General features: G+C 41.6%; 1 protein-coding gene across 1 annotated transcript in view; it reads right to left on the bottom strand.

Moving 5' to 3' along the window:
* Positions 1-17,120, bottom strand: part of XYLT1 (xylosyltransferase 1) — a 205,489-nt gene that overhangs the window by 13,961 nt on the left and 174,408 nt on the right. The window contains exons 6-9 of the mRNA XM_050905951.1: positions 9,450-9,666; positions 7,160-7,336; positions 4,888-5,150; positions 1,189-1,384 (exon numbers count right to left, since the gene is read on the bottom strand). Coding sequence (XP_050761908.1) covers positions 1,189-1,384; positions 4,888-5,150; positions 7,160-7,336; positions 9,450-9,666 — 853 coding nt within the window. The remainder of the gene's footprint in view (positions 1-1,188; positions 1,385-4,887; positions 5,151-7,159; positions 7,337-9,449; positions 9,667-17,120) is intronic.

Consider the following 17,120-nt stretch of genomic DNA (forward strand, 5'->3'; position numbering starts at 1 on the left):
GGGGGACCTGGCAAGTGGCCAGCGAGTAAATTCTGGTCCCAGGTTTGTTTCCTCCCTACAACTGCAATAAAGTCAGATCTATTCTTTCTAAATATTTTTGTTTGAGTTCTAGAATACTGAGATCAATATATTTCTTTTCATCATACAATTAGAAAAAACTCTTCCTGCTGCCAGCCCGGCTGCCTTCAAAAGAAGGACCCAGAGCAGGCATCAGGACAAAAGTGAGATTAAAAGTACCAAATAAACAGCAGAACTACTCCTACAAATCACAAGAATTAAAGCTTGTATGACCATTTATCACTGCATGAAATGGCAAGCCTACCATTAGACACATTGATAAATGAAACAGACTTTCCATCCATCTCTTTAATGGCACATTAGTGTCATGGATTTGCCATGCACACCAAAACACTGAATCCTACCTAGGCATTTCTTAATTGCCCAAGAAGATGGTAATTTATGGACTTAGCCATAATGACTGGAACACATTTGTTCAATCAATTTTATACCTTAATTGAAATTTGTGGCTTAACAAGAAAAATAATGAAATTAACTGCTCAGACAGTTATATCTTTAAAACAGAACACAGATGTCAGGTTCTATTAGTGGTCAACTTTCCTGATATATTTTAGGGTACATTTTTTACACTCTATGTCAGATCCTGAGACAAATTCCTAGAAGAAATAACAGGATTTGTGGGAAATCTCAGCCACCGCTGTGATAGTTTTCTCTTTCATGTTACAACATCAATATTCTGCTCACATGTGGCATTGGTGCCTGACTATCACTAATTTTATGAGTTCTTTTTCAGCATACTCTTGAGAGGAACGCTTACCACATCCCCGTTCACATCTGGAGCTGCAGAAACATGGCATTTTTCCCAGGTATCTCTCACAGCAGAGTCACAAAACTTTTAAGTTACTGAGTCCCTTTTACAACAGCAAATGCCTTCAGTTTGTTCTTAAAACAAGAGGGAGTGAGGACACTCAGAGTAACCTAAGAAATGAGGGTTGACCACAGATCTGAACTGGCAACAGTAACTCTTTCAATGAAGAGGATGCGCATTACGCTAGAGAGCCACTCTCACCTAAGAGTTACATGGAAATACGGTTTCTAAAGGCTGCTGAATTAGCATGCAACCTCTCCAGAGCCTCGTGACATTGTGCATGGGCGGCTGTGAATACTTACCTCTGAGAACTGCAACCTTCCAAAATCGCTTGGTGGACTTGCGATCTTGAAGACTTTCTTGGGCATCACCCATGTTTCCAAAGTTTCTAGCTTACTGACAGCCAGATTGGTTGCGTGGTGTCTGATTAGGAAGCCTTGGAAACGGTCGGCAAGGAAGTAAAGGTGGACAGAAACCGGATGGCCCATGGGGTAGTATCTGTAAAACAGCACACGCACACACTCATCAGTTACACAAGAGAGACATGAAATCTCCATTTACTTGGAGCTAATGGCTTAAGAAGCATTCATTTCAACTAGAAAATTCACCACTGTACATTAAGAGATTTCAAATGTGTTCATGACTCATTATCAAATATTCTTAGGCTGTTCCAATTACCCTGAAACATAAAAAAAATGTTCCTAAGAATATATGCTTATTTAGAACATATTCACAGCTCTAAGCTCTTTAGGAGATACCTCTGTGTGCCAGAAAACTCCCCTCCCTTACTACCTCTTCTGGGTAAAACGTGCCACCCAGAGATACACATTGTTAGGCTGCAGCACCGTTTGCTAGGATAAACGATGTTCAAGAAACGTGTCCATTGCTCCAAATCAGGTGGCCTTCTTTTTTTTGCCTTCAGCAGGGTTAGTCCCTACAGATGCCTGGCAGTGGCAGTGCCTCCCTCGCTTGCTGCGGGACAGCAGCAGGCTGGGGACAGCAGAGGGTGCTGCGAGGCCGGGCACGGGCGAGCCGATGCCCCGCTCCATTCCCGCATATAAATCTGATCCCCATCCGATTCTCCAAGGGCAGTGCTCTGTAGGTTGGCACTGCAGCGAAGGACACCGGGATCCGGTCCCCATTTTAGGTCTCCTTTATTTTAGGAAATAAACTTCACATTCCTTAAAGACTTGAGGTTGCTTTTGCTGTGGATTTTTTACTCATAATTAAAAATAAATTGAAAAAAGGTCAAACAAACAGGAAAAACCTCTCATTGGGAGATTTGGAAGCCTTCAGTTACAGTTCGGATTTAAAGACATTGTAGTAATGGTTTCAAATAATTAAAATTTATGCTCAATTGTCTGCTATAGTCTCAGAAACATCTGTAATGATGTTTGTGTACATATGGATGCATAAATAATTAAAAACACGTTATTCATAGCTCTGATATCAAGTATTTTGCTACTTTACAGCACTGACATTAACTGTGAAACAAGTGTGTTTGCAACACATTGAAAACCAACCAGTATCACACCTTCCCAGTCAGGTCAGCTAAGTCTGACTCCTCATGCTAGTTATTACATCTCAAGACATAAGCACTAAGAGGAGCTAATCAAGAAGGACTTTCCATTACACGAAACCAGCAACACCCAGAAGGAAGTCTCTAGAGCTTGAGAAATAAACATAACAAGACGGGGTACAAACAGGGCCAGCACTGATGGACTGAGCAAAAACACAGCAAAGCTACGCAGCCAACACCAGCAACAATTTGACTTCTGTTCCGAGTACTAAGGCCTCCTGTTTTATATGTGTGCAGCAGCAAATATTTACAATATCCTTGAAATAGTCTGAGTAAATTGTCTCTTGGCAGCAGTGAGTAAAAATGCCTAGAGACGGAGAGAAATAAATTAAATCTCAATCACACATTAATGTTGCTTCCACTGAAGATGCTGATATGCAATCTAATTTGGTACCAGAGCAGTCTGCAGGGGGCCCGGCTTTCTGTGGCTGTGAGCTAGCCCTCGTTAGAAAAGTGTGCAAGGCAGCTTCTCTTATAAAAGTCTCCTGGGCCGCTGCGGGTGGCAGCATGGGATTGACTCCAAATGTGGTCTGAAGCGGTAGAGGCTTTCCTCGCAGTGCCTGAAGCAGTGTGAAATGAGCTGGGGTGGCGACTGCAATATCAGCTAACTTCGTGCTGCTGTTAGCCCTAATAGCAAAGGGAACACTGTTGAGGTGCTCAGCCCAAATATATCCCTGCCCTTACCATGTGAGAGACATGCAAAATCACGAGAGGGAAGTGTATACATGCATACACCTAAAAAGACAACGTAGTATCACGAGAGAAGAGATGTGAATCATAAACCTGAGGATTATCCACCTTTCTGTGATTTAAATTGGACGCTGACTCACAGTGTTTTGAAGGGGCTCAGGTAGGTATGAAAATGAAGCCGCCACTCCACATGACTGTTTGCAATTCCTCCCTGCACTGTTTCGTGAGGCTCCAGCCTACTGTAAAGGAGCCATGCTTTATCCCGGAGACAGCTGCAATCAGCGGTGGATGGCATGGCTTCCCTATCTATAATCTGAGCAAGCTTGAAAAGCACCTTGAGTTCCTGTGCAATGAAAAGCTGCCCAGAAATGAAATTGATTATTGATATAAATCATCATCAGAACACTGGCAAAAGGAAGAAGCACAAAAGTAATTGTCAAATTATTTCAGTACTGGTTATACCTAGCTCCCATCCTCTCTGCTGGCTTCACTCTGCAGGACAAATGACCCAGGACTTCTTTAGGTCTGCCTTTATTTCATATAAGGAAGGCATGCTACTAGTGATTATTTCTATCTAATTGGTATTGATCTTTTATTACTTTGCACCAGTAACCTTTACAGGCAAAGCTGTAATAGGAATCTGGATCACTTATTGCCACATCTTTCTAAATGGGACATTGCTCAGCACTTCCATGACTAAGTAGGAAGGTCAAGGCGCATTCGGTTTCCTCTTGAGAACACAAGAGGGACAAAGTCCATCCGTCAAAGCACAAGCAGTGTCTTCAGTATTTGCTGACTTGGGCTGTGTGTGTTTTCTATTAGGATAAAAAAGGGCAGGGTCCAAAAAATACATTTTGAAGAAGGAATTAAGAGACTGTGAAGTAAGACTTTAAAAGATGAATCCTCTCTGCTTTGAATGTAAACAGCTTCAGATATGTTTGCAGGTAGCAAAAATCTACCATGAAAAGAGCCTTTTCTGTGCAAGTCTAACTCCAGGAATTCTTCCTTCAAATCCCTTTTAGACTGAATTCCGCTTTGCTAGGCTTATAGGTGAAAAAGGAATCTAGAATATAGGGGGGTTTCCCTTTAAAGAATAAGGACCTTTATCTGCTATACATATATATATATACACACACACACACATACATTTTATTTATTTGATGCTAATGGATCCCACCAATTGCAACACTTTTGGCACAAACAGCTGTACGAAGCAGGCAAACTGAGCTCGAGCAAGTAGTTCTCTTGTACTCCATGTATGCACCCAGGGGAACAAACAAGCAAGGACCATTAACCTGTCTGTGTTCAGATTAATTCTGAAATCCTGTCCTCTACTTTTGGTAAGCATAATAGAGGTGAACATGACCTCTGCTGAAATCACACGGAGGTTTTAGGAGCTGCGGGTATAATACACTTGCTGAAATTAATCAAGAAAATGCAGCAGTGGGGGTAGCACTGCCCAACTGGATCCTGTCAGTCTTCATCAGGCTGGAGAGGAGCTCCTTAAAAGTGCAGCAAACAGGTCACATAATGTCAACCCTGAATAACCAATGCTTTATTATGGGCATAAATGCTCCTGGAAATAAGCGCTGTACACTTGCAGCTGCCTGGCCCTGTTTGTGACAGGATGCTCCAGCCAGCACAGCCAAGCAGATGAACCTCCGCCGGTGCTCGACAGTTCAGTCTGCGTCCCCTGGAACACCCCGAAAAACAAAGACAGACTCAGACTAACCGGCAGCTGTTGTCTCCAGCAGCATGGAACGAAGTCTCGGCTCTCCGCAGGCCCAAGCGGGAGAACGCATGGTACATGGTGAGGGCGACGTCGCTGAGGGTGTGAATGCTGTCAGGCTCATCGTACACATTCTCCCAGTACGACCGGAGGCCGGGTGTGCCAGACGGGTAGTTGCCGTACAAGTAGTAGTCCAACTGGCCAATTATCTCTTGATTCACTACAGCTTCAAATTTGCGGGCAAAGAAAGTTGGCCTGGCAGTCTGCTGTGGTGATACGAAAGGAAAAGACACTGGAGTGAGTTCCCATTTTTAGCCATGACACTTTGTCCTAAGTAATGGGTTGGAGTTGAGGACATGAACTGGTTCTCCCCGTGGGCAATGGTGACTTAAAAAGTTACTTAAAAAGTCACCTTTGTGACCATTTGTCGTTAAGAGTGTCGTTAAGATTCGGATAAAAACTATATAATTACTCAACGAAAATGTAGGCATTGCAATCCCTTTGTATCAACAGCTACTCCCCGCTGCCTTGCTCTGGAAGGCTCTCCAAGTGCCGGAGGGGTGGGGAACGCTCCCTAAACCACTGCTTTAGCCTGGAGACGGTGCAGAACTGGAACGTCTTATGAGCGGTCAGGCAGGGAGCAAAGTGTCTTGTGGCACAGGGGCTCAGAAGAGGCAGAGTAGCATTTTGCGTGTATGGATTTGCTGCTACAAGGTGGTAAGAGGACTCTGGGAGAGGTGCCATCTGTGGCTGAGGTTTCTCAGCTTCTGACCAGTCCTGTACAGATTTTTTGCTCTGCACTTGACACAATCTTTGGTATATTACTGGTTTATATGCTGCTCAACTACCACTAGCTTTTAAAAAGCCTTTGTTTTGCCTTGCTCATATTTGAGCATGGGTTCTGAGATGCCGAGGAGTTCAAAAGTGCCCCAGATGATTGAAAAATTCTTTTGAGGATGCTCAGTTTTACTCTGAGATGGTGCATGCTGTGGGCTCTCTGATCTCCTCCTCTGCAGCTTGCTTTGTGCTTCTGTGGGAACCGCGAGCAAGCCTTCTGGTGCCGTGTGTTCATCTGAGGGGCTCTCTCATCAGGCAAGTGTCAGAAGTTGCATTTACATCTATTCCAATTTTGAACTTTCCCTTGCGGCTCAGTTTACCTGACTGTTTTCTGAAATGTCATTGTGGGTTGTTTTCCCAGCCTGGAGCAGGTCAGCCTCTGCAGACCGGCAGGAGATTTTTAAGACTTGCCATTTATTCTGTGCTGGAGACTTTCCTGGGACTGGTGTTTGGGGCAGCAGAGCCTCTCTTAGATAATGTCTCATTTGCTCTTTCTGTGAGTGCCTGTGTCACTGACTTCAACCGCGCCTGGTAGGCAGCACATTACAATAAAGAAAAGATCTCTGTTTCGGAGCAGTCATCATTTTTGTGCTGTAGGGTAACACATTCCCCATCCCACACAAAGCCTGAACAAACATGCTTTATGCAGGGAATCCTGAGGAGCTGCATGGATGGAATTGCAAATCTGGTGACCTTGAAACAAGTGGTTGTTCATTCTTAATAGAAGATACACAGGCCAGATACAGTCTTGAGACTGAGTGCACCCCTTGAGCACAAGGATTTGCTCTCATGTCTGCCTTGAGGAAACTGTATCACAAAGGAACCGATTAAACTTTTTAAGGCAGTCCTGCCAAGCTTGGGTGATCGAAACCTCATGACTCTGCCCCCAAAACCACAAGATAAACTTAAATATAATCACATTGATGAATATAATCAGGAAAACTGATTTGCCTTGTGCTATGTAAGCCTCTAGCAGGCACTCTATTCAACTTTTAAGCTTTTTTCAAAGACAAAAAACATTGCTTAACAATGAAAGCCAGGAGCTTCATGAAATCATGAAAGCACCTGAGCTGGAACTTTGGAAAAAAACCTTTGCAATAAATTCACAAGAGTTACCAAGTAATATTGGTACAGTGAGAGATGTGTCAAGCTTCCCTCCTTTCTAGCACAGCAATCTACCAATGCCAAGTAGTTCAAAGAGCTGCTTTGTGACCTTACCACGCAGTAGTAAGTCTCAAGGGCCAAAACACAGGAGAACCAATCTTTTATTCCCCTGAAATTAAGAGCAGAGCTTCCTCACACCTCTTTCTCCACCTTGCTTGACAAAATAAAAGCTTCCCTTCCCACTCCCTGCTGCAGCCATGCAGCCAGACGGCTCTCCACACCCCAGCAGAGGGGGAAGAGCTTCTTTGCGGGTATCAGAGACTGCTTCAGTTACCTGGAATCGGTGGAAGTCTGCTGGTTTGAAGTCATTAGGTGAACAGCCACACCAGTCAACAATGTGCTTGTACTGACACTTGCAACCGAGTTTACGGTTCCAGTTTGTGATGCGCAAGTTGTTGTCCACCATGGAGTCACAGTACGGGCTATTTTCCAGAACAGTGTGAAAGAAGGACTGCAAGAAAGACAGAGCAGATCAGTACATTCAGCTCCTCAGACTTCCGTTTTCTCCTTCACTTCAGCCCATGGGCCTGAACCTAATGCAGGTGACTTATTTTCTTTCGAAATGACAGAATTAACAATTGTTAATTGTTATGCCATATATGAAAAGTACTCTACATGTATGCATTCCATAGAGCATGATGAAAAAAACGTCAACACACTATAGACCCAGCCAAACTAATAACATACATTTGAGGCCTTGCTACAATAACCTGGCACAGAATAATTGCACTTCTGCAATGACCAGCTTTGGGCATTGGGAGTCCAAAGGACTCCAGGAAAGGCACCAGTGCCAGCAATTATTTTATTTTTATTTCAGCTGTATGAGCAATTCTAAGAAATTCCCATTATTTCTCTTCTGTAAGTTACTCTCTGGTCTAACAGATTTAGGATTATTTTCCTGAGCAGTGTGTTAATAATATATCTCAAGTTGTTTCCTAAGACAATTCTCAAACCTTCACCATCACCCTGGTTACTATGAAAAAAAAATACAGTCTCAGACAGCTCTTCTGTGGGTGTCTCTAGCACTCCGAAATGCATTGCTAGTTGAATGGCCTTGTTCTGAAATATACAATTCACCCCAGGCACCAGAAGGACATTCTGCCTCCTGCAATTACGTCTGAAATCATAAGTCTTTATTTGCTGACTCAAGGCAGCAAGGAATTCCTATTGAGCTATCCTAATTATATCATCATAATATCAGCTATTACATAAATCATGTGTAATGGGGACTGATATAGCAGGTTAACAGGTCAGTGAAGGCAGGGTGATTTTAAGAAACTAGCTATGTATCTTGCAAAGGAAACTTTGTAGAAAGAAGCTATGGAATATGATGAAATTTAGCCTTGTAAGAGATGATTTTTGGAGCAATGACTTCTCTTTAAAATCAGCAATAGTAAGACCTATAAATAACCAGCATAACATTAGCATGGCTGGCCCCCAAATAATCCCCCTACCCTTTTTAATGTTAAATGACAGCCCAGTGAATATGGATTTTATGCTTGAACTGTTTGGTTAAACCCATAAAGGCATCCATTCTCATTCAAGCGAGAAGAAAAAAAAAAAACCCTACCCAATTACCCATTGCCCTGTGTCCTTTTATAATGATACACAAATTTCTCCTAGATAATGGATGAAAAAGTTAACAGAGTTGAGAGAAAAGGTGATTTTTAACAGAAATGGGATTAAAGCAAGATTATTCAACGTGTGTGGAATAATAAACCCCTATCAAAAGATGACAATCGCTGCGCTCCACCGCAAGCTAATAAGTCTAGATTTGCAAGACTGGTCTCATCAATCCCTCAAAATGTTCAGGGGCCACTAGTGAGGAAGGAAGTTATTGTTTTAAAGACAGTCATCAGGTCTTCCTTGGGATGGCTGCATGCTACATACCCTGGGAGCAGAGCCTGACAAGCCAGGGGAGCAATGTACCTGCTGAGGCAGGTGTAGCACAGCCTGACAACCTGCCAGGCTTTGTGCTCTATTTGTAGATAACACACATCTCCCTGACACACTGCCACATGCTAGACGAAAACCCATCCTGGTGTGCGCTCCTCTTCTGCATCACTTGTAGCCAGAGCGATTCCTGAGTGATCTAAATGATTTGTGACTATGCCTTCTAGCCAAGTTTTGAACGGAACAATAAACCTTTGTTTGTAGGGGTTTTATTTTTAAAGAAAAGGGCTGGATAATAGCAAGGAAAGCTACTTATGAAGACAATTTGCCATCTCTAATAGCCTTCACGGGCTTTGTGGCAGAACAATTTGCAAGCAAAGGGCAGCTAGATTTTGGTTGTTCAGTAATAGTTTAATAGGCTTAAAAGCATAAAACAAAGCCACTCCTTGCAAAAAAGTCCCACAAACAAACAAAGCAACTGAACAACCGCAAAAGTTGTTCTAATGCTAAAGGACCGACTTGTCATGGGAGTAAAATTCTCATTACCCACTGTGGGATGATCCAAAGCCCACTGAAATCAGGCAAAAGCCCCTCTGACTTCAGTGATCTTTGGGACAAGCACAAACATTGCAGTTTTGAACACAGAGAGGGATTGCTTTGAATTCACATACCTCAGCAGGAAGCAACGTGTAAGAGTAAAACCTCTTCATCTTTGTTACCAGATCATCATTAGAAAAAGTGACATACTCCACAAACTTCCTATTGAGGAGAAACCAGTCTGACCCTCCATCGACTGCGATTCCTTCTGGGATCCTCCGGTCCCCCAGGCGCCACATGTGGGTATCGCATTCCAGGAAAAGCCGATCCAGTCCTTGTTTTCTGATAAATCTGAGGGAATACAAAAGCAGTCATTAAAAGTTAATTTGCGTTTTGTTATCATCGCTAGCTCTATAAATAAAGAAGCTACTTTCTCAAACAAAAAAGGATAAAAAGGTCATTTGTTTATATTTCTGTTCTAGTTATAAACAATGTGGAGAGGTTTAATAAATGATTAATCAGTTATATGTTCAGTTATAGAGGCAAAGATCAACAGATTGCTTTTAAACATCATCTACACCTTCTGCTGTCCTAAGACAGAACTGTGTAAGTTACAGAGCTGTATGGCATGAAAATCCGTAATGTTCATTAACTCTTAACAAGCCACTGCAGAAGAACCATAACATGAACAGGAACTAAACACAATCTGTGTGATAGGCTTCTGTCTCTAAATAAATGCACAGTTTTTGAAAAACAGCAAACCGTACATAAAGGTAAAATGACCAATTTTCTCCTATGTTATTATTCCACAAATTTTTCTATTGGGGTATAGTTAATTAGAAAGAAATACAATTGCATTGCTCTTTGCTGTAGAATGAGTATGTTTGCTCCATTTTCAAGTCTATGGGGAACAATGTTTTGTTATTGCTGAACCTTGAATAAGAGGAGCAACTGCAGAACTGTAAAGTTATGGAAATGAATTACTTGAGACCAATATAAGAAGAAAAAAAGAGTTGGAAAATCAATCTATGTTTGAAAACACTTTGGACTGGATGCCCACACATGTTTTGAGACTGTCTGATCCAGGTTTCTATTTGCTATTCCATTTTCAGAATTATTTCTCAGAAAGGGAAGCAGAGCAGCCATGAATTAGCGCACGCCTTCACAAGGGGGGCTGAGTGCTGTTAATAACGGTGAGTTGCTGTGTTGAATACATCCCACATGTTCTGAGCAATAACAAATGCTAGCTAACCAGACCGTTATAGTAACTAACATCCACAAGACCACAGATCTCACCGGATGCAAGAACTGCAGACTAACAAGAGCCGTGGCACCTACAGTGAGGAGGACACCATAAGACCTCTGTTTCCTTCCTGAACAACACAGAGCTACACCAGGGTTCTTAGAAATGTTTTAGGATTAGGAAGTCAAGAAGACATTTTAGTGATCCTCAAACACATGCAACCGAAGGAAGGGGAAAAGAAATAAAAGTTAAGGAACAACACCAAAGCTTTCTGGACTCCTGCATCTGGAAACGTGAGTGTTAACTCTGTAGGCTAACTCCCTGGTTAAAGTTTTGTTCTATACCAAAGAACTGAGATGCAATTATGAAATGGTGCGTAGTAATTTTCAAAAGGACCGTAAATGACTTCAGGGTCTATGTCCTACTGATAGCTATGTCTCTTCTCACAGTATGAGAGGAAGAGCTCCTCTGTTAACACAACAGTGCAGAAAATGTGTAGATGAGAGTGGAGAAGTTTTTCTTTCCATGAACAAGTTTCTAATTTCATGTTCCATTATGAAGGATAATAGAAAAGTCTTGCAATTTTAATGCAGTGCTCTGGAATGTAATCTTCAAATTCAATATTTATGCAGTTATCTCCAAATCAAATATTAATGTGCCTGAAAGTTTGGTCATTTATTTATTTCCCTCAAAACTAAATTATCATTTGAGTTAATTATTTTAAGAAAATAACAGAATTTTATCGACCATATTTAAATAGGAATGTAAAATTCTTTTCCATGAAATCATTTCTTTCAACTGCTATCTCTACCAATTTATCACCCTTTATTCTCATTTTCAAATAGAAGTTTCTTTGACTGCAATAGAAACCCCCAAACAACCCCCCCCCCACTTGACAATTTAAAAAACCCCTCTACTTACAAACTCCCTCAGCCTGTATTACATGATAGGGCTTACAGTTAACTAATACCAGAAAGCTCAGTTATACAACTTCAGCATTATTGTCTGAAATTGGCAATAGAAGAGTATGGCCACACTCAAGATGAGAAGGTCCTAGCAAATCTAGGCTCACAGCTTCACATTTTCCAAAATAGTTGACAGGCTCCTTTTTTGTACACCTACACAGTTCTACGACTTTTTTGAGCTAATGGCTTGGACAAGCAAATCTCGGCATATGGAGTGAAATAAGACAATTCTTGGGAGCACAAGTGTTTTCACAACAAATCTCAGTCCTAAAATCCTATACAACAAGGTTATTAGAAGAAAACTAAATGTACTTTCCAACCATTCATCCTCCAGCAAGACAGCATAGCGCAACTGCAGAGCTGCGACGCCTTTGGAGACCTGCAAAGAGATGATCCTTTCGCTAATGCTTCTTGAAACCTTCCTAGAAACATCATATCAGGTTTTAAATACCAGTAACAACCGAACAGGAAGCAGGCATTTCTCAGAAGGCTCACCCTTAATGGGCCTGCTTCACACACAGTCATTACACCTAAACAGAATAACGCGTTAGCATAGCAAATAATTTCCTTTTATCTATGAAGCAATAATTTATACTAGGTGCTTTGAAGACACAGCTCTCCATTGGGCAACTGCTTGCTATCCGTTTATGTCCCTTGGGAGCCAAGGGGACCAAGTATATTTCAGATCTGCTAGAAGCTAAACGATCCTGCCTGAGGAGGCAGTGGGTCACGCTAGCAAGCGTAGGCTGTGCTGCTGGCACACAGAGAGCTGAACTGCAACCAAAGTGGAAAAGGTGGATGAGGCTTTTTTTCCCCCCTCCAGACTCTCTTCTAGGATGACTGGTGCTCCTAGCTACTCCAGCAATAGTGATTTTTGGCACTCCGGGAGGCAAGAACTAAGCATATTGCATATTGCCTGAGGGAAAGGGAAAGGTGCTATTTGTATGCCACATAGGCCTTTTCAAGAAATCAAAACCCCTCAAACACTACAAACAGTTCATAAAGATTCTTGACTAGCCATCCAACAATGCTTGCAGCAGCCACCTCTGAAAAGAAAGATAAGAAGATGGAGGGCAAAAGCATGACCTTACTGATTTGTTTCTAGTCTAATGCTGTATCTCATTAGCTTCTAGTTATGCTCAATGTAATACCAAAACACTGCATTTTATGAAGGCATGCCAAGCTTCAGAGACAGCAATGAAACGCAAAAAATGGTGATTCTTCCCTCAAGTCTTTCTCTCTTGGGTTTTACAGGACACTTAGCAGATAACTCCCGAATTAAAGCAGAAAAAATGGATTAGTAATAGCATTTCATTAATCTTACTCAATGTGGAAAAATTCAGGTGCTTTCTGGCACCCTGAACTTCAGGTAAGACCGGCACACCTCTGACAACTGCAAATGTACTTGTCAGGACAATGACATACAATTGCACCAAGGTATGGTTAGCCAAATACAATGGAGATTGCCATCAGATGAAGACATTTGACCTTTCTCCTCATCTAAGACAAACAACAGGAGGAAAACAATGATGATAAGAAAAGAGAGTCAACCAGGAGAAAATAAAACTAAAATAAGACTGAGGTTAAGAAAAAGCATGCCATTTTACCTTATTTCATAGAACACTCCATCTAAGACATTTTATGCTTACCGTTAATCAATTTTAACCCTTCCTAAAGAGCCTCCAATTTTGAGAAGCCTGGATTACACTTGCAAGTAAGCAGCAAGCATAGCATAATACGAATGCATCTTGCCAGCTGAGCTCAGCAATCAGGCAACTACATGTGTGAAAGATGCCATTTGCGCCCTGACTACGCGTGGATGCAGCCTTGGGGTTTACACGGTTCCGGATGGTTATTTTTATACTTTGCTAAAAAAACCTACTGCCTGCAGCACGTGGTCTGTCACACTGAGTATAGATAGTTAACTGTCCAGACAGCTCATGATTGCAATCCAGCTTAGGGAACTCCTCTTACTTTGTAGTGCATTTGAATATTTATAAATGCATTTCAGATGAGACTCTAGAATTGTGTAACACACAAAGCATTTGTAAGATGTTTAGCACACGCTCCTACAACACGAATATAAACACAACTCAGCTCTTCTTACGATATGTTTTAACTACTAATATTGTTGCACAGTTACTTAATATCAGCAAAAATACGACAATCAAGTATCACCCTTTTGGATAGTTTTCTCCAAGTGACACTGCATACCACAGCAACTGTGAAAGACCCCTGCTCCTGAATGCTCACACTTATGCAGTATATAAGACAGAGAGTTCTCTGTTTTCCGAAGTCTATGAATGAATAAAACTTTCTTAAGCATCAGAGGCTATCAGATTGCTAAATGTTACTTATCAGTAACTTCATCACTAAAAGGTTTTTGTCTGGAAAGAATATATTTTTAAGGTGAAAAGGTTTCTTCCTACATGTTTCCTGTTTCTGGCCTCTTGCCTAGAAAACCTCCTATCGACATTTCACTGTTAACCAAGTGCACCTACCAGGACCACATCATCATTACTTACTATACAAGAATAAGAACTATGAATAAAAGTTAACAATACATCAGCGAAACAATTCACCACAAGTCGAAAGTCAATGTCAAAGCAAGGATCTGCAGAGCTTGGAGCTCCACTAGCACCCTGTCTGTGTTATCCTTAATGTATGTGGACAAACTCTGCACACTGCTTTGACTCTATCTGCTCCTCTTTTAACACTCTTTAGACAAAAATTTGAAGAAGTCAGCCAATTTTGGTGGGAAAAGTCAAGTAAATATTTTTATGGACGAGAAATACGAGACGCTCTTGCCAGCAGTGTTTGCACAGCCACCTTGGAAACACTTACTGGAGTCAATCAGTTGATAAGCATAAAACAATAACTTGCAATTTAGGTGACCAAGTAGAAAGCACAGAACAGTAATTTGACAATCTTGAGTGTAACAGTTGCAACAAGTAATTTGTGAGCAATCTCTAGGCTACAATATATCTCCATAAACCAGTCACTGAATAATTCTTTGTAATAAGCAAGTTCATAAAACCCAAACCTGCACAGAGCAGTTTCATTCCTGTGCACTGCAGGCCAGAAATTCTGACCTCCGTTGAGTACGCAATGAATTTCCAGTTGACTGCGACACAACCCTGACTTCACCCCATTTCCATGAGTAACTCTATTCTATGAAGGGTTACACAGTATTTAAAAAATCTGAAATAATTAACAATTGGCTATTTAAGCTCAATGTCTATACTGTACCAGATAATCATCTGTTTTTCTAAAGATATGATCTTGCAGTATATTTCCCAAGACCTCTTTTTGTCATGCCGAAAGCCTCCAGGGCTAACCCCCCACTCCCGAAATGGAGCTGAAGCTTGAAAAGGGCAACAACGTCAAAAAGAAATAGCACCTACTTAGTCTGTCAAGATGAGGAAGATGTCCTCCCGGTATGACAGGCAGCATGCAGAAAGCACAGAATGCACAGTTCCTGGTGTTTCAAAAGGCTATGAAAAAAACTCTCAGTATAGATAAAAACGATGGAAGAAAAGAAAGGGAGAAATAAAAATTGTAACCTGCTTTCCAATGTGTTTAAACTGCGGCATCCTGAATGCAAATGTTACGAGGTCAAAAGCAGAATTATTCTTCTCTTTCTTTAATTCTCTTACTCTGAAGAAAATATTATAAACACAGTACTATCCTAACAATCCCCTAAGCTTTAATGCCAATACACAAACAAACATCAACAATATCATAAAGAATTTCTCTCCTGACTGAATTTGCTATAGTGAGATTGGGCTTATTTCACATCAAAAGCCAAACCCGTAAGTAAGCACACAAATTGAAATGCTTTTAGTAGTTTTGCCCACTGTGCTAAATGCTTGGAAGTTAACAAGGCACATAGGGAAATCTTACTTTTAAAATACGATTAGTGTTTGTCATTCATATCTCTATATGCTCTACAACAGAGGAGGGCACCAGACCTCATGGAGCAGCAGAGCATGGCGGGCGTGTGAACGGAGGGGTGGCTAACCCCGCACTGTGGGATCACCAGCTGCCCCTCGGCGAGGACAGCACGGGCTCCGACCTCGGGAGGACAGGGACTGAATTCAGAGCAGAAAACACAGGTGACACAGCCACGAAAAATAAGCCCGCACTGAGAGATGCAGTTAGTGACATTTGTTCCTGCAATTTCTGTGGGTCTCTAGGAGCTGGGCTGCAAGTCGTCATGACACCAAGCAGCTCTACCGGAAGGATGTTCTGACGGTCCACATTACCACAGTTGTTTCCAATGTATGTTTAAAAAGTTTTATGCTCAGTGTGCAAGTAAATCTGGGGCAGACAATGGGTCTGCTGCCACAAACGTTGGACAACATAAGGTTTAGATCATTTACAGTGTAGCAAAAATGGTACAGTATTTTGACTGGCTCTTTCAAGTTACAAGTCTACCTTGAAATATTATGTTAAACATGGCCCTCCTCAATCAATGGCATCTTTATGGAAACCAAACGTCCATGGCATTTAGGGTATTCCACATGAGATGCTGTCGAAAGCCAATGCATATACACATTTTATCTGGCCATTATTCCATGTCTATATGGACATAATCAGATTTTTCAAGCTTTACAATAGGTGCCTCATACTCTACATAATTTGTTTCTGCTTCTTTCATATGTAATTTCTCAGTATATCCATTTAATGCTTTAGTCATATCACATCTTTACATTATGTTTAGAAGAAATTCCTCATGATTCTTTCTTCTCGTCCACGTTTTCCTAAGCGTTAACTTCCACTGGTTTCGAAAAATCTTTCTTTCCATCTTCTGCAAATCTCTCTTTCAGAGGAAGTCTTAAAAAGCCTTAATGCTTCTCAATATTTTAATGCTGCAGGTCAGGGGAACAAACTCTTCAAGTGTCCCAAAACCAAAAAAACCTCTAAAATTGTTTTTAGTTGTACGATATCTTTTGCAGTAATGACTCTGCTAGGAATTGCCTTGTGTTGACAAGAGTTCCATACAGTCCTTCCTGAGTACAAGGCTTGAGAGGGACTTTCAAAGACTTTCCTGTGGGTTTCTCTCCACCACTCTTCACTTACAATATCTTCCAAGAAACACTGGAACAGCTTTTACAAGGACAAAAATGTAATGGCTTCCTCTCACAATCAGGGAGGCCACAACTCAAGTGATTGTTTCTTTTTATATAAAATAAGCAAAACAGGAAGAAAACTGCAAATGATAGTGTGCAGAGATGTAGCATGAATTAACCACAGACAGACTCAATGATATGAAACCTGACATTTTGCCATCTGTTTGTCTCCAGTAAATGTCTTCTCTAGAAGATTTCTTGACTCCTCACCTCCTCTTCTTCCAAACACCCACATGACCGAGCAGGCTCTGACCTGGGAACGCTGCTGGGCCTGAGTGGCTGAGCTTGAAGCCATCTCATCTACGTGATGCTGCTGCTGGAGCAGCTATAGCACACTCTACCGCTTCCACCACGGCCAGCAGATCACAGCTGCTGCAGCACCCGCAGGCAATGCAAAGGGACACGCAGTGCAGAGGACACCTGGGTGTCCACCACAACAGCATCTCACTGGGTGTTTCTACTGTG

This window comes from Gymnogyps californianus, chromosome 15 (genome assembly GCF_018139145.2).
Source record: "Gymnogyps californianus isolate 813 chromosome 15, ASM1813914v2, whole genome shotgun sequence".
NCBI lineage: Eukaryota > Metazoa > Chordata > Aves > Accipitriformes > Cathartidae > Gymnogyps > Gymnogyps californianus.